At 47.0% G+C, this 17,709-nt stretch overlaps 6 protein-coding genes across 6 annotated transcripts; 4 read left to right on the top strand and 2 right to left on the bottom strand.

Moving 5' to 3' along the window:
- Positions 1–306: 306 nt before the first annotated feature.
- Positions 307–828, top strand: AGABI2DRAFT_118404 (hypothetical protein; the record flags this gene model as incomplete). Its single annotated transcript, XM_006461460.1, has 4 exons — positions 307–392; positions 444–557; positions 615–637; positions 701–828. 4 exons carry the CDS (start codon positions 307–309, stop codon positions 826–828), a joined length of 351 nt encoding a protein of 116 aa, XP_006461523.1.
- A 589-nt stretch (positions 829–1,417) lies between these two features.
- Positions 1,418–2,753, bottom strand: AGABI2DRAFT_118403 (hypothetical protein; the record flags this gene model as incomplete). The annotated part of the gene is made up of 2 exons (XM_006461459.1): positions 1,418–2,444; positions 2,500–2,753. 2 exons carry the CDS (start codon positions 2,751–2,753, stop codon positions 1,418–1,420), a joined length of 1,281 nt encoding a protein of 426 aa, XP_006461522.1.
- Positions 2,754–4,928: 2,175 nt separating this feature from the next.
- On the top strand, positions 4,929–5,941 carry AGABI2DRAFT_192994 (hypothetical protein). Its single transcript, XM_006461458.1, has 2 exons — positions 4,929–5,589; positions 5,637–5,941. Exons 1-2 carry the CDS (start codon positions 5,032–5,034, stop codon positions 5,796–5,798), a joined length of 720 nt encoding a protein of 239 aa, XP_006461521.1. The 5' UTR covers positions 4,929–5,031; the 3' UTR covers positions 5,799–5,941.
- A 1,031-nt stretch (positions 5,942–6,972) lies between these two features.
- On the top strand, positions 6,973–8,260 carry AGABI2DRAFT_192993 (hypothetical protein; the record flags this gene model as incomplete). Its single annotated transcript, XM_006461457.1, has 6 exons — positions 6,973–7,111; positions 7,166–7,368; positions 7,432–7,657; positions 7,713–7,794; positions 7,849–8,102; positions 8,164–8,260. Coding segments are annotated over 6 exons (922 nt in total), but the record flags the coding sequence as incomplete, so codon positions are not given.
- Positions 8,261–9,751: 1,491 nt separating this feature from the next.
- AGABI2DRAFT_192992 (hypothetical protein) lies at positions 9,752–10,646 on the bottom strand. Its single transcript, XM_006461456.1, has 3 exons — positions 10,517–10,646; positions 10,220–10,461; positions 9,752–10,161 (listed from the first exon to the last, which is right to left on the bottom strand). Exons 1-3 carry the CDS (start codon positions 10,629–10,631, stop codon positions 10,123–10,125), a joined length of 396 nt encoding a protein of 131 aa, XP_006461519.1. The 5' UTR covers positions 10,632–10,646; the 3' UTR covers positions 9,752–10,122.
- Positions 10,647–14,604: 3,958 nt separating this feature from the next.
- Positions 14,605–16,764, top strand: AGABI2DRAFT_192991 (hypothetical protein). Its single transcript, XM_006461455.1, has 7 exons — positions 14,605–14,690; positions 14,741–14,773; positions 14,842–14,917; positions 14,980–15,059; positions 15,115–15,291; positions 15,338–16,022; positions 16,083–16,764. Exons 1-7 carry the CDS (start codon positions 14,655–14,657, stop codon positions 16,430–16,432), a joined length of 1,437 nt encoding a protein of 478 aa, XP_006461518.1. The 5' UTR covers positions 14,605–14,654; the 3' UTR covers positions 16,433–16,764.
- The last annotated feature ends 945 nt before the right edge of the window (positions 16,765–17,709 follow it).

Below are 17,709 nucleotides of genomic sequence, written 5' to 3'. Positions count from 1 at the left end.
TTTGACTCATGGTCCATTACTCAGCATTCTACTTTGAAGTGAGGAAGGTAATGCTCGCTCAGATGAGGGTATTTCGGCGTTAATAGGATGAACTATAACCTTAGCCAATTAATCGCTGGAAGGTCTAGCCTGCACTGTGACACAGCCTCTAGTAGAGGTATCAGATATAGTGTATGCCATCAGTCTCGTCGCGGCTCACTCGAACTTCATGCCTATTCACAGTACTATCGCATTCCGTACCCTTTGCAAGAAGAAAAGAAAATTCCATCCTGTAAATCTTGCTTCCAAAAATACTGTTGTGTAATAATGCTCACGCCGTCATCTATAACATGGGGCGATTTTTTCGACACGCTCGACGGCATAACGGCGCTATACATGATCGTCGTCATCGTGTCAGCATTTTTAGGCCAATGCCATCGAATTGTCATTGACTTTTTTCCCAGTGATCCCGGAATTTTGGCGGTTCGAAATTCGGATCGTGGTCCGATTGAGTCCCGATATTCACATCACGATCTTGCCTTCTCTAGCCCTCAAATCTTGCGATTTGCTTATCCTCGGTATAAATTTTATCAGAAGATCAGGACATGTGGGGACCCTGATTGGTTCTGTCCCAGTGAAATAGCTCGTACCCTGAATGGTAAGTTGAAAGGGATACATTCAAAACCGTTTGAACATACTTACTTCCGACTTTCCGTAAAAGTGAGGAAGCAGGTAAAAATGTTGTTAGGACCATCGCTGTCCACCACTTACATTTCTTTGTCTACTGCTCCTCGATCTACATTTGGCCGCTCATTTTCGGATTGTCCCTATGGCGTCAAATCGATCTAGATCTCGATGACTTGTTGCCTGGCTTTCATGGCATGTTCGAAAAGCTTTTCTTAAATCGAGTCCTTGTTTAAAACAACGGCCTGTTATGACGACGTAGGTCTTGAGAGCCGCACGCATCCAACAGTTCCCTATTTTATTCCTCCTGTACTCAGACTGTCACTTCGTCTATTTAATTGCAACCCCTAGCAGTCACCTTGTGTATTTCATAACTTGGCACGATCAGCCTTCTGAAACCCCGTACTTCGAACCATATCATCACGGTGTGGATTCAGGCGATTCTGTCACCCGCAATAGGTTACATATATATTGGACAAAGTAGTTGAAGCTCGTACAATATATCAAGCGCTCTAGGAGATCAACTACTAGAGTCTCAACACACGGTACCATAAAATACATAAATTAGTACATCGCATACCAATCCCTGCTCCGGGACTCGAATAGATAGTGAAGGAAAAGTCCAGACTGAGAAACCAGCCAACGTTAATCATTTGAAAAAGCCCTCAAACTTGTGCGGTCTATGCCAGACCTCGCTTTACACTCGCCGTAATCGAACAGATGGAGCGGAAGAAATAAGAGTGGTGAGCATGTTTCAGTGACTTGATCTCAGCCTGGTAGAAATTGGGCCACGACTTGAACGTCGAACTTGGTTGTGATCTGAACAGACAGTATGACTGCCTCCGTCATTCCAATCCTTTTCCAGCGATTCCTCTTGAACGGGTTTGGACCTTTTGCGACGAGACGAGTTTGAATAGGGGGAGTTGGCGATAGTGTTCCCATGCATGGTCCTACGATGTTTGAGCCACAAGCCAGGATAGTAATCATTTCGAGCGTCGAGCTTGATCCACTTATTACATGGCCCGCACTTCACGCGTTTCGCCTCCACGTCAAGAAGCAGCCGGTCTTGCAAGAGGTATTCCCTGCGGATCTTCCAGTCCATTACGTTTTTCTTCACTTTTGTGCCTGACAACTTCTCCCATTCGACATCCATGTCGATTGGAGTCCGAGCATCCACAGTCTCCAAATTAGGGGAGACACTAGGCGACATGTATTGACGCATGGGAGGGTGTAGAATGATATGAGGTCGGGCACTGACGACGTTGGAAATGGGGAGAGAGAGGCTAGCCTCCTGCTGTCGAACACGTTGTCTCTTCCGGTCGAAATTTGGCGGAAGCACACCGGCTGGAGTATCAGGGGGTGGTGCATGTTCACCAGCTGTAAAAGCTTGCCGGGACGAACGGGCAATCACTTCGCTCAACGAGGGAAGTAGCTGTGATTTATCCCGGTTGCTAAATTTCTCCTCGGCCTCAATTGCTCGATCACTGAAAAACAGTTCTGTGCGCTTGGCCGAAGTGTATTCACGCTCGGCTGTAACACGAGATGACTCGACTTGCAGAGTTACCCTCGGTCTGGAATTCAGGAAAGATGCCTCCGGCGAAGCAATGGAATGCTGATTAATTGGATGACGACCAACCTCCATGAGGTTCCGATCGTGGCGGGAGGGATTCCGGGCATACGGCGAGTAGGGAAGACTTGTCCTCCCCTTCCTGGAGTCCTTCCGGCTGCCTTCGCTATGCTCGGACAGTGTACCTCGGATTGCGGAGGTGGGTTGTATATTTCTAGGAGAGTATTGTTTAGTTTGACCACACCTCCAGTTCTTGGTGCGAGACTTACGCAAGCTTGTTTGGGCAAGAAGAATAGTGGTCGGAGACCACGGAGGAAAATCGTCTCCAGAGCATTTTTCCATCTCCACCTGACTCGTACCTCAACTTCTCATACTCGTATTTGTGGCCGCAGTTGACGCAGCTGTCCACATTATACGCCTGAGGTGCATGTCTAGAGTGTAGTTGGTCCATGGGACGAGGGGGTGAGAAACGATGGTTTGTGTCTAACTTGAATGTAGGGGAATGTGTTGAGATGGGGAGCATTGGAGAAGTGAGCGAAGGGCGAGGAAGTAGTCTACTGATGGTTAGAGGAAGAAGTAAGTGCAAAGGTGAAGATTCCTCGTGGTGGCCTTATATATACATATATATATTAGTCGTATATGAGCCCCATACCAGTGTGACACAAGCGTACCAGTTGATATTTTCGAGTTTTGTTTTTATCATTATTCTCCATAACGCAGGGTAACGAGTGGCGCATCGCAACGTTGCTAATATTCACAACCTTGTAAATGCCAACCTCGACATCTGGTCCCGATTAATGAACTGCTTTTTCGTTGGGCTATTAGTCTTCGTTTTCAAGTTTATGGACCCGCCGGTTGAGGCGTCGAAGTCGAAAACAAGAAATGTAGCGAAGACTCCTTCATTTGTTTGCTACAGAGCTGCATTGCATTCATACACAATTAAAACAATCATTAGTATTCTCGCTAGAGAAACAGCATCCGCATAATCGCATAATCATTACCGGTCACCCGTGACTGACTCGGGCAAATCTGCATATTAAGTATTGTGCAAGTATGCGATAGAACGTGGGTGGCGGGGTTGAGAGTTGCTGTGATGCCCGCTGACTGTTTCCTTGTTTGAAACCTGAGAACAGCCCGCACCCTTCCCGCACCCTTTTTGACTTCCTGGGATGTAGTCGTGGTATGGGTTCGTCTATTACATGACAGGATGGTTAAAAATAGACAGCGACTGATATTGTAAAAGCTTGGTGTTACCGCCTCCAGCTGGTCAATGCGTCATTTTCATGAAATAGCAGAAGATGAAAACATGCGGGGGAAGCCTGTTGTTAGTCGTTGATGTTACTCGCTTTGGTCAATAACATGCGAACTATTTGTTGTAAGTCCGACCGAACATCATCAGCTGCGCTTATTCAAAAGGAGTTCCTTGTTTTGCTTTGTTGATGGTCATACTAAGGAAATACAACCAGGGAGATCTTCCAAAGAATAGTAACATCAGTGAAGCGGGACTTTTTCTAAATAGAACAGATCAGGGCTCCTATAGATATAAGATAATACGGCGGATATATATGTTCATCGAAATCTTGTGTCATGCTTGCGCCGTGAATGTTTGAACTATGGTGATAGAGCTTATTAAGCCTGTTGACGTTCAGAAGCAGGCACAAATAGTTGACCCGACAAGTGGATAATCAACGTTCATTTCAGTCCCCTTGTTAACATGTCAACGGTCAATTGGAGGCGAATGTCATCAACACTATCTAGGAAATGAGATAACGACGAGCTACTCCGAGTCTCCAGATTTTGACGTCGAGACTTCGCCCTTCGTGTCAAATTTGTCGTGGAACAGGTAAAATGAAACATTTGTAAAAATTGATCCTTGAGTCTTGGGTCCATTAATGGCGAGCAATGTGCGATAGTGAAATTATATTTTGTCGCGAAAACCTTAAACGAACTCTGGCATATCATTATCAATTGTAATTAAGCGATCTTCGGTGTCTTTACCCCCCATCCATCCATCCTTCTTCACCCTTCATTGAATGCTATGCTTATACCTGCTGAACGCTTTATAATGGACCATTTGGCACTTGCAATGAGAGGTATCATGGAACAATCTCCATGTATATTTGTCCCACCTAATCTTCGGTGAACATTTTTCACGGGACAGTGCGGCGTACGCGACTTGATTGAGCATGATCATTCCTAATGGAAACGAATTTTAAAAGGGAGAGAGAGCACTTTGAGAAGCGATTGCAGCTGATAAAAACGGTGGCACGAGGTAGCTGGGTCTTGAAATGAGCAATGTCCAAGAATGAATTACATCGAGTCCGAATTGTCTGATGAGAGTCGGCGGATGCCAGGAATTCCACTACTACTCGGTGATTGTGAGGCTCGGGCGAGCAACATAGACAAGAATAGCTAAGTGTAGAGACCTAGAGGCTAGAGGCTAGGAGTGTCAGGTCCAGTCAGCCTCTGGAGTACATACTGACCCCATTATTGCAATAGCCTCTATACGATTCCTGGCATTAAGAGGGTACCTCTGACGGACTGCCCCTAGAGCCATTGACCCATCTGCGGATACTGCCGAGCCGACTCCATCCCCGGTGATCACGAGAGACAACAAGAATGAGTCTGCTTAGATCAATATCGGCCCTAGGCCCGGTATATAAGTCCTTGCAGGGAAGTTTTTTTGTTCTCTCCCTCCCACCATCGCCACAGAAGTATCTGTGCCCACAGGTATATACTGCAATACAAAAGGGCTCATCGTGCTACTGTGCGCTGTTCCTCTATCGGCAGTCCCTCCCCCCATGACCGAGTACGACTACTCTCCAGAAGCGTACGAGCGATACGTCAGTAGACAACAGGCTATTGCTCGATGGGTGGACGACACTAGTCTATATACGCCTGCCAATCCTTTCGTACCTTTGCCAGGAGCTTCACCGCCCACTGCGTACCGCCCACAAGACAGAGGTCCTGATGTCAACTTTGAACGCTCGTCTTCCTCTCGGCCTCTAGGCTATTCTTATGGCAAGGATGATGGCCACCGTTCTCGTCCTGGCCGCCACGACAGACACAGGTCAAGAAAACAGTCAGCCCCGACACCGGCAACATATAACTATTCATCGCAGCCAGCGTATGGGTACGGCGTTCAACAACAGGTCCCTTATGGTCAAGGGCAATACCACTATCGCTCTACTTCTGCACAATATAATTCTCCCTACGATTCCTCTTCCCGTACACCGACTGCATCGCCGCCACCGCGTTCTGCATCCAAGTCCCAGCCAAATCAACCTATAGTTATAGCCATCAAAGGTGGAAACACCGGTCATTTTCCCGGTCGTCAGAAAGGTGTAAGCTATCAAGTGGTAAGCCATTTCAATCTTTCACTTTTCTTTTCCTCAACGCTTCTTAGCATCCGCAGCACCCACAACCAGTATCAACTGCACAGCCTTGGTACAAGCGAGTGTTCTCACCAACGGCGGATTCAAATGGCGGAAAGAACAAGATATCTAAAACCCCTCGCGATAGTAATGGACGAAGTTCCAAGTCGCGCTGGAGTCTGGATATCTACTGAAAAGTAGTCAGTCGTCGCTCTATTGACGAGGACTTAAAGTCACTTATGAGTCTTAATGATGCGGAGGGTTTTTACCCCGAGCTTGATTGCTTTTTCTGGTTCCTTTTCTTACATCACATGGTTTTATCATCATTTATGGAGGTCTCACGCAAATTCTTTATAATACGTGGTAGAACGGAGTTGACCTCTGTCAATACCTCACCTTATCGATTGTACTGCTCTATTTAGCCAAACAGATGGTTGAATTGCACTGATTCTGCAGTGTGCACCGCTATCGGGCTAAGTAGATTATGCCGTGAGGCGCTGGTGGGTTAGAAAACAAGCCCGCCTCAGTAAGTTTACCATCGCCCAGACTGACTACCTGTGGGATTCTCGCCCTAGCCTGTATATAAAGGCCTGTTGCATGAGATAAGAGATAGAACTGCCTGGAGATTTTCCCTAGCGCGCCCATATGGAGAAGACAGGCAAGCGGCCCTTTAAAATGCAGCGAAGCGATGGAGTTTGATTGATTTGGTTCCCATTGGCGTAGAAGCAGGCAGTTCCTAATGGTGGAAAACCTCTTCTGACGGACCTATAAAAATATGTGGAGAATGGCCGACGCCAAGAAAGAGATGCCGTGGGACTTTATTACTCCGGCACTTTGATACAGTAGTACAACTTCTTGTCATTGCTACATGACGGCCATTGTGATCTTCCAGAATTACTCCCCGCCATGAAATTAAATGGGACTTGTAAGACGCTAGCTATCAAGCGCAGACTTCGACAAATTATACTTATCCGGAGGGTGAAACAGATACTTAAGGTCCGCATTTCCTTTGTAAATCGTGCTTTGGACGAACAGTGGGATAAAACTTCGGTGAGACTGCGGTACAGTTGGATATCACGTTGCTAATGAGGCTGATTTTTAATGCAGCCAAGGATGAATGAATGGCCGCGTGATGCACACAGAATTTATCCTCCGACATTCATGCGCTATTTCTCTAGTAATCTTCAGTGCCTTGCCCCCCTGGGTTTATCGCTTTATGTTTACATGACAAGCTGGCTATCGTCCCTTTCAGTGGATTGCCGAAATTCCCGCGAGGGCCGACGATCGGTCTATTCTACGATTTGGTGGACGATCGAATATAAGTACTGGTTAACCTCATCGCGAGTAGAAGCAACTTTTTCCTTTCAAGATGAAATCGTCTCTTTTGGCTTCCTCATTGATATCACTTATTAGTGTTGTGTCCGCTCACAGCATCTTCCAGGAGCTCTACGTCAATGGTGTCAGTCAAGGACATATGGTTGGTATCCGGGTGCCCGACTACGATGGCGTAAGTCCTACCTTGTAAGCTATTCCTCACAAATGAAAAATATATCTTTTTCAGCCCATCATGGATGTCACCTCTAACGATCTGATTTGTAATGGGGGCATTAACCCTTACCACCAACCTGTGTCCCGCTCTGTTATTAATGTTCCTGCTGGTGCCCAGGTCACGGCTGAATGGCACCACACACTCAACGGTGCTGAGCCAAATGACTCTGCTGATCCAATTGACGCCTCCCACCATGGCCCTGTTATGGCTTACATGTAAGATTGCACTGAATTACTCTATCATTCAAGGGCTGAATGTTCACAAACCCAACTTTCTAGGGCTAAAATACCTGACGCTCTTCAGAGTGACGTTACTGGACTGCGATGGTTCAAGGTTTACCATGACGGCCTTAGCAATGGTGTATGGGGAGTCGACAGATTGATTTCCAACGACGGCAAGGTCACTTTCACTGTTCCTCAATGCATTGCATCTGGACAATACCTTCTGCGAGTTGAGCTCATTGCTCTCCATGCTGCGGGTTCCTACCCAGGTGCTCAGCTCTATGTTCGTTGTACTATATCAGCTGCCGATAACCGAGTTTGCTGACACCTCAAAACAGATGGAATGTGCTCAAATTAACGTGACCGGTGGTTCGGGCTCTGTTTCGCCTTCCACTGTGAGCATCCCAGGCATGTACAAAGGTAAGCGTTTTTTCCATGGTCAAAGCGAACGATAATGCCTGACAAATTATCAAGGATCTGACCCCGGCATCACGATCAATATCTATCAATCTCTCAGCAGTTACACCATCCCAGGACCCCCTGTTTTCTCCTGCAGCGGTAATAACCAACCTCCATCTAGCTCAACCGCTACGAGTAACCCACAGCCCACGACCAGCAACCCCCCCACCTCTGGTACTGTACCTCAGTGGGGTCAATGCGGTGGACAAGGCTACACCGGCCCCACCACATGTGTAGCTCCCTACACGTGCCACGTACAGAGTCCATACGTATGTCGATGTTATTCCATTTTTTCCCACTGGATTTGACTGATACGTGTTCTTTTTTCAGTATTCCCAATGTTATTGAGTTACTTAATTGGAATGTGTTTTGTAAAGCTAGCCCTGCAATGTTTCTAAACGACTTTATGGACGAATCAGGAAAATCTGAGAGGCACTACGGAAAGTGAAGCACGAGCCTTTAACTTCAAGCGGAAACTTTATAGATATCACGCCAACAGCTATTGGACGCATAAGCACTCAGCACTCCCAGAATCTGTTCCTGCGAACACGAGTCCCTAATTATCGGAACAATGTCATATCCAAATCGAACAAGTCAAATCACGGGAGAACTAATAGTCCCCGGACGACGACTGATCTCTCAGACTAGAGTGCTGTTTACCAACATTGTACTGACCAGCCGCCAGGCCATAGTGGAAACAGATCTCTTATTTCCTCCATTAGTCCCATGGACTCACCTGAAGTACTACTAGGGTTTTGAAAACGAGGGAATATTTTTATTAAACCTTTAGGTCGAGAAACTCTAGTATCATCACCTAATTTCAATCTTTTCACCCGGCCGAAGCTATTATTCATATCATTTTCAAAGCTAGCTGCGCCTAACTTAGTTAGGCGACAGTTTCAATTAAACAATTAACTATATGAAGACTTATTCCAAGGCCTTACTTATTACCGTCATAGGCACTGTTCTACTGACATTACGAAGTATGTATCACAACCGTATTACTTCCATTACCGGAGTAGATTTCCCCCCTTGAACGTCCGGTCAAGATAGGCAGACGTGACACATTCCGTTAATTTACGCCACCTTGCTAGAAGCACATGCCACCTAATCGATCTTACCCCTTGGCTTCTGGCGCTTTTTAGGATTGATCATGAGCCTGATAATACTTGTATTGTGTATATAACCACCAGATGGTCCGCTTTTGGTTTATGGCAAAAGTCTTGTGGCTTAGATGGACTTGAACGTACGAGGGTATTCTGATCGTGGAGCCGACCTATTCGCATTCCAGGAGAAGGCGCGAGTTGTGGCTGAATCATCCTTCCATTCGAATCCAGAGTTACTGTTAGAACTCAAATGTACTACGACGCGAGGTGTTAATCCTTTTTGTATCATGACGGCTTAAGGAAGACTCAGCCTAGCTTCTTATCTGTTTAGAACATATTCCCATGTCGCATGTCCGATTTCGTCGCATTAGAACTACAGGAGAGATACTTCATTCCCGCGGCCCTTGCGCATCCCGTGTAAAGTCTCAGACAATGACAGCCCGAGACGCAGTTTCTGCTAGCAGCTCATTTTGGAGGGTCTATCCCCAGTTCTGCACAGGACTCTGGAATGTTGTAAGGGGTGAAAAAATACCGGAACCGAACGAGAAACATTTAACTAAGAGAAGTATGGGAAAATTCAAAAGCGTTAAGCCTTAAGTACATACACAAGTACATTGATTACGTGACCGGAAGGAATTTGTGGCGCTGCATCAACGCCGCTAAGACCACAACTTCGACTAATAAACGGCGAGCACTTAGAGCACTTGGTTGTAAAGATTTGGATTCACCTTTGCTTGTCAAATGTCACCGTTGCGCACTATCCTTCATTTTTTTAGCGCGCGACGTGCGTCTCTTGCTCACTGTATCCGTTTGTAAACTAAGTGAAATTCAACCTCGGCAATGTATCGCCTAAAGTCTGAGCAACGTAGTACAGTCGGTTTTCCCCAAGGATCTGTCCACAGGTCATGCATGGTCTTAGATTACAATAGTCGTGGATACGGTGGTAATATAGGAGGTGTATGCAAAGGGGAAGACAATTAATTACATACCAGTACACATTCATAGTTAGACGAGGTTCATGATACACGATTAATGGACTTGGTGGTCGTCACCATCCGGGAATACTTCTCAGATACATACGGAGGCGGGCATTAGAGGAGGATCTAGAAGTTAGTCGTTACAAACCCCTGCTTTGCGAGATTCCCCCTGTTCTGTATTCATCTCTCTCATAAAAGACAATCTATTACTCTTTCGCATAAGCAGGTGGGGGAATATCGGGTGGCTGACAATCGATACTGGTTAAGAAATCCGTTAAACAATCACAGGCGACATGTGCTCACGTTGTAAGTCGGTAGGTTGAGATTGCTATAATTTGGATGGCTTTGCGGGTGCGCATGGTGCCCGTATTGATACCCTCCTGCATGAAAACCCCCTGAACCAGCAGGTCTCACAGGTTGTTGTTGATATCCCGATCCGGCCTCTGGCTGATAGAAGCCTCGTCGCAACGGAATAACTCCAGCGCGTCTGCGACGACGCAGCATATAAGACAAGCAAATGAAGAAGATGACGAAGCAGCCAAGGCCTAAATATAATATGCATATTGATTGGACAGATCATTTGAAATGTCAGCAACATACCAATGATGGCCCCGACGATGATGCGGGCTACATGATGTCGGTCCTCAACGAACTCAGCAGATACACTGGGAAGCAATGAAAGCGACAGAATTGAACATAGTAGGAAGGATAACATGGTGGTTGGAGCAACAGAGGCGTCGAGCTGCTGCGATTCGGACCTAGGTACTATGTATTGACGTCATCACGTGGAGGAAGAGGCGTCCCTTTCGAGGCGCAAGGGGCTCAGGAGTAACAGTTGTTGGCTCATCAGGCCCAGGTACACCTAATGTTCCCGCGGTATTTTTAAATTGGCTCTTCCGGTGTCAGACTGCGCCGGGTTGATCATTGAGAGAAGGAGGCTGGAGACACGCGTTAAACAGTGATGCGGTGCTGCTACAAGTTATTAGAGCACTTCAGATGCTCCTACAAGTTGATAGAACACCTAAAAGAGGACATCTGCAGCTAGTCTTAGCAGCTTCCTGGCGTGTTAAGATGTCGCCCAGCTGACATTCTAAAAGCGGATGGAATTCAAGAATCGCTTGCCTAGAATTTCTATGGTTTTTCGCCTTGACAAAACGACAAGGCAACATATCAGCATCTCTTCTTTTTGTCGCCTAATTATGATTCGGAGATAAGCCTTCCAGTTGACGGAATCCAAGAATCGATCGTGATATTTAGTTGCTGAACCGGGTCGGTTGACTACACGTCGCAGCGGAAACAATAAATGTTGTGCTCTACATCACAGCTTTCACACAACTCGATTTGATAACCTTTACCACCCGCCTAGTATTCAGAAATGGCTACAGTGGTACATTAAAGAGCCTGAGGATGACGGAAGCTGGCACCACTATATCACAGGGGGAGAAGTTTAGCACGCCGATTATCTGCGAAACAATCGGTAACACAAGTCCTGAATGATGCGATGAATTTTCTTGACATCCCACGACGAGTTCGGATTCGGTAGTCAATCTGTCAGAAATTTTATATGTTGTCACGAATGATGAATTGTTTTCCACCTGACTGGTCTGCCCACAAAACACAGTGAAAAACTCAAATTCAACGCGACTGCCGTGTTTAACGTGTGGTTGTTTCCATCGGACCAGAGGCAGCGGCTTCTTCATAGCTAATGAAAGGGTCAAGAGATAAGGCAAAACTAAATCAGGATAAATCTACTAGTTTCTCAACTCATTGAAGAAGAATGAATACAAATTGAAAACGTTAACAGGAAAACATAGGAAGATATCAACAAAAAAGAGACGCCATGGCCACGAAGTGGTGCCGAAGAACATGAGCATCCCGTCGGTTTGCTTGTCCGAATTCAAGTTCTCAACACGGTTGTGTCAATGTGCTGACGATCTCAAGAAGTTCATTTCGTTCACTTCACCGATTGTGAATAGGAAGTATACATTGAACCGGGGAAGGCGAAGACTATGATTTTTTTTCAAAAAAGTTCGTTACGTTTCAGGTAACCCGGTATTTCAGGGTATTCCGGGCAATTAACCCTTTTTCCTCTCTCCGCGATAATTCTTACCCAACGTCAGTTATACTTCGAGCGTCATGTATCAAGGGACAGAGAATTGCGGAGACGCCCGTGAGCAGTGATAGATGCTTGATACCCCCAAGATGGAATTGGTGTTTGTATCTCGAGCATAAGATCACATCTGCTCTGATGAATGTCAAGATCTAGAAGCGGATTGAGAACATGAACACGGAAATCGCCTGGCCGCTTAAGTCTGATACGTGTGACCAGATTCAAATCCGAACTGATTGTTGGAGGAATATCAATCAAGAAAGGATGTTTCTGATAAGCTCGGAAGTATATCGCTCGCAGTAGAAGGACTGAGGTGATTGTAGCAAAATCCCAATATAATTGATGAACAACAGTCTCTGCGAGAGGGGAAAAATCGGAAAGGTCAAAGAAATCGTGCATAAACGCGACAAGAAAGACAGCGCGGCAGCAATAAGACACCTTCGGCGTGCATATGATTATGTTGACGAGGACAGTGATGATGATGATGATGATGATGTTGATGATGGTGATGATGTTGATGGTGACGGTTTCGGTGGGCTTCAGGTTGATAATTGCAGCGTCAATGTCGGGAGAAGTGTTCTTCTAAAACGCGTCCAACGGGTGCCCTGGAGTCCGCGTAGATCTGACCAGATGGATGGATCTCGGGCTTGGCGGTGTCAGAAGCAGTGAACGATTTCCTTTTAAATCAATACCGAACCATGACTCAAATCAACAATAAGAATTTGGCCGTGTACGTGAAGTTCATACGAGGTACCTTTGCTGCTGTAGATCAATGCGAGGTCTCGGTAATCTGAGGAGACTCTACAGCAGCGATGAGTTTACCTACGTGGTGGTATCTGGTCCGTCTGCCTTGTTATAAATCGGGTAAATTGAACCATGGAGTGAAAACCTGGACACGATGCAGAACATGGTAAATGCCGGTCAAAATGTTCTTGTGCTTCTTCCATCTGATATCGTACCTGTATTTGTTTTTTTTACAAGAACGTTTCCCACGGTATAAACATCAGGTTCGCTAAAATGCTGGGAGTGAGCTCGCTGGGTTTCAAAATTCGAAGTCTGATGGACAATCGTCGCCGCGTTTCAACAAACACGGGCGAAAAACGGGTGGGTCAACACTTCATACCCTGTTGGACCAATTGCCAAAAAATTCCATTCACAAGCATTTTGTTTACATAGGGTTTACGAACTTCATTCATCATTTCTGATATCGTGAATCTCACGAATGAAACATTGATGATATGTCACGGTTGCCTATGGCCTACGAAAGTGAATGCGTTGGGGCCACTTAGCTCTCTTAGCTCCTTGGTACTAATCATGTTTCCGAGATGCCCTTACCAACATGCGAAACGCAGGTAATTGCGAGGGGGGTGCTGGCGAACTAGTGTTCGCGCGACTCTGGCATCTCCCTTCGATTGATTTTGGTGACATCCAAAATAATAACCAGGTGTAAAGGCCGGTGTAGTCATTTATATAACCTTTTTACCTCTGGCTTGTGGACGTTAGAAGAATCACCGTGTCGGGCAACCTGAGGTCACCCTAGCACCATGCCATAATACACATTCTTTCTTTTGTTCTTTTGATCAAATTTGTGACATGATACGCCGATGGGCGCCGACTAGAATTCTTTCGTTGTAGCAGGCGCGTGGCCTTGGTAGGAAGCTACGTGTGAATGTATCATAAAGTCCGAGGGTATAGGTCGCCATTTTGACACCATCATATTGAAGTGGGTTATGTGGCAGTCTTCCAAGGGGATTTCTCACCCGAGTGTGGGGAAAATTTGGAAGCCCTTGGTCAGTGGACACAACTCGAGGGTCAGCCGTTGTAGGACGAGCACCCACGTCTTTTGGCAAAAATCTGGATCAGAGGTAGAGTGTTGTCGGTATGTAGAATTGAGATAGTAGATCGATTATTCCGCCGATAATCCGGTTAAGACGGCGGGCGACAACAGCATGGTGGATTGAATTGATTGTATAATGCTTCTCCTGCGAAATCTGCGGGTGAGAGATGGTGCTAGAAGAATGCACAAAAAGGGGTGGGTTTGGAGAGATAAACGTCTCCTTCGGGATAGTTGACTCGTGTGTCGCCACGGAGGTAGACAGAGGTACTCGGTATATGAGACTGAGAAGATTCCAAGCCATTGAGGAGCAATGAGAGTTCCAGAGCAGAAAGGAAGTCATAACGTTGGATGATACACATGTAACCACAGCACGGAAGCTATCCGAAGAGAGTACTAGGCGGGCATTATGTCTTCGAGAGGATTAGATATGTCCCGCGTTGCGGAGAATATTCTACAAGACGAACTGGTTTGGAACCGGGTGACTATCACAAGGTTATTTGACGTGCGAGCCAAGCATGACGAGGAGTATTTTTAGGGGGTGGGAGGAGGGAGCCCGATATGGCAAGAAAGGGGGGGACCGGGGCTGGGGCGCCGGCGGTGGGAAGATTGGAGTGGGAGTATTTGTTGCTGCGGGCAACGCCGAGGGGGCGAACCGCGGGACGAACTGGTGATGAGGCTCGGGAGCGGAGTCTCAAATTGGACATTGAGTGGGCAGTCGGCATCTCTGCCGAGCACAACAAACGGATTTCAAGTCAGCTCGAGTTCGCCCTCCTCCGTCCCTTCCCTCCAGCATGGGCCGTCGCAAGATTGAAATCCAGCCAATTACTGCAAGTATTTCGCCCATTATTCCGCCATTTTCTGCTCACTTTTCCTCCAGCATGAGCGAAATCGCTCGGTCACCTTTTTAAAGGCACGCCCTTCCAATTTATTCGCTATTTTTGCCCACAGCATATTTATTCTTGGCCCGCCGTCCTCCAGCGCAAGAATGGCCTCTTCAAAAAGGCCTACGAACTCGGCGTGCTTTGTTCGGTAGACGTCGCGGTCATTATCTTTGGTACTGCCCCCGATCCTCCTCTCGTCCTCCTCGCTGACCCTAGTTCTATTTTTATCGCGCAGAGGAACGTCCTGGACATCATCTCAAGTTGTACCAGTACTGCTCCTCCGATATACATGATATCGTCCAACGCCATGTCCACGTACGTGTTTTCTGTCCTCTCCGATCCCCCTGAGACACTCATTTATCGTCTCCAGCATGATGGCGAAAAAGATACGCGTGGCCCCCAGGACTTTGCTGGCAGCGCTGGCGCCAAGTTGGACGACTTGCCCGATGCAGATGACGACGATCAGGACGACGACGATGACGGCCCCGGAAAACGCACCCGCGACTCCAAGATGAAGCGTGGCCCCGAACTCTCCATGTCCAATGAGGTACGTCTTGTTTATTCACGGCTTCGAGCGCAACTTATGTCTTCAGATGGAATTTTTGCCTAACCGTGGCCTCTCAATCCCCCAGCCGCCTTTGCCTATGCACGGTATGACCTCTGGTTCTTCTCTTCCTATTTCCAATGATAGGCACGGTTTACGCAACCACCCCTCTCACCATTCGAAGCGCCCACGCACAGACCACCCCAGTCTACACAGCCGGTCTCCATCCGATGACCATTTGCCCTCTGGCTCCGGCTATTATCACGGAACGGGATCAAGCGGCTCTTTCTCCAGGACAGGTGGGCCGTACCCGCACCACTCCGGAAACTCACAGTACACGCCCCTCTATCCTGTCTCCAACCACACCACACCCCCACCGGTTTTCATTCCTATCGGCACAGACTTTGGTTCTTCGTCTTCACGCGGTGCCGCTCCAAGAACGGCAGGTCCAGGCCCCGCGCCATCCTTTTCGGCTGCGCGGTCAAGTAGTGCCAATTCTTCCTATGACACCAGTATGTATCAAGGCATGATGCGCCCACCCCAGTCCGGCAGCTCCCATCACCCTGGTACCGGAGGCAGTGGTGGTGGTGGTGGCGGTAACAGCGAACTCTTCACCGCCTTTCTAGATGCCGATGAACACAGTCGTCAATCACAAGGCCAAGGTTTCGGATTAGACTGGCCAGTGCACGGCTCTAACACAAGCTCTGGTCCTCCGCCTACGAATCCACCTCCAGGTCGGTTTTGATGCGTTTTGGCTCTCACGTAAAGCTTCTTTTGCTGACTGACGTCTTCAGTTTCTAACCCATCAGCAAATCCGTCTTCGGGACAAACCGAAGGTGGTTCCAATTGGCTTGATTTCCTCTCAGGAAATGCCAACCAGTCTTCTTCTGGTCGGGGAGACCCCTCAATGTCATGGGAAAGGAGCGGTGGAGACAGAGCTGATATCACCGATATGTTTGGATCCGGTGGAGGGGGTGGAGGTGGAGGCGGAGGGGGTAGCCAAGCCACATCCCCATTGAATGTTGGCATGGGTGGGCTGCCTGGGAACAAACGACGTGTCGGTTCCGACGCTGATGATCCTGGTTTGACCACTAGCCCAGGACCACTCAGTGGAAAAGATTTGAAACCCGAGGGAGGAGGTTGATCTATTCCTCGCAAGACGACCGGGCTTGAGCACCTGTATCCTGTATTGCCACGCCCTCTATAGAAAAAAAGGACCTAGACTTTCTCTGTCGGCCGTTCTTATTTATCGCGTCTTATCCGTCGTTTTGCTTTCCGACTGTACGCCTCCCGAGTTTTCTCTTTTTTGTTTTTCCCCGACTCGCTGATCCGCTGTGTATCCCCAGTCTTTGTCTCTCCTTATGTATGCTCAAAGCCATTTTAGTACGCGACCGTGTTCTTAAAACAGTGACGATCGTATATTATGTCGTGCTTGCTGAAAACTCAGGCAAGGTCAATAAATATTTTAGACGAAAATAACTCTTCCCTCCTCGATCCCGCCGGCAACTTGCTCGAATTTGAAATTAATTTGTGAGGAGGATATTTTTAATTAGACTTGAAGCCTATTGAGTGCGTCTGTATGTACACAGAATATGATGCGCCAAACTGACGGATGGGGAAGAACGCGAGGACTAAAAGTATAAAAAGATTTGCGTTCGCCTTGCCCCTGGAACCCATTGATGCCGGAGGAAGACGTTTGTTTATAAAAAAAAACCTCTAAAAGTCAGTTTTATTTTTATATGTTCGCCGGTACCCGATTTTGTAGTTTGGCCAGGTACGTAGTACGGTATTCGACTTATACTTAGTAGAGCCGGCGGTACTTATTAATAATGTACGGAATGACGACACAAATGTGATTATCATCCTTTTGTATATGATTCCCAAATCTGTATTGCTTTCGTTGCTTTTTTTGTCTGTCTGACGCATGACGGGAGAGTTGATGTTAGACCACTGGCCATGCATATCATCGAGAGTTTCTTATATCGCTTACTTGAATGACTTCCAATATACAATATCAATATGACAGCAGGTGAGAAAAATCGTGTGGCTGATATCTTAATATATGTAAGGGATGAGGACTTATGGTATGGTGGGAAGCACACTACTTTTTTTTCTTCTGATCTAAACAAAATGATTTGTGCGCAGCTTCGTACGGATTTTGTATTTCACTAGTCATGAATTCGAGCTATCGGCCGCCACAGGAATACTTTGGGGAGTCTTAACTGAGCTGTTAAGTCAGATTCATAAGATCGCACATACGAGGTTCTCTCACACTATCTCCCCCTCAACCCCGGAAGGGTGAAACCAAGGTAAAATCTATATGTTAACTTCCCGACGGGCTGATTCGTAGGTCAAGGGTTAAAAAGACCACATCTGGCCCTGCCCTCGTTTCAAAGGTAATACCTTGGTAACACCGCATAA

This window comes from Agaricus bisporus (genome assembly GCF_000300575.1).
Source record: "Agaricus bisporus var. bisporus H97 unplaced genomic scaffold AGABI2scaffold_6, whole genome shotgun sequence".
In the NCBI taxonomy this organism is placed as follows: domain Eukaryota; kingdom Fungi; phylum Basidiomycota; class Agaricomycetes; order Agaricales; family Agaricaceae; genus Agaricus; species Agaricus bisporus.
The sequence above is the reverse complement of the archived record's forward strand: the minus strand, read 5'-3'. Positions and strand labels throughout refer to the sequence as shown.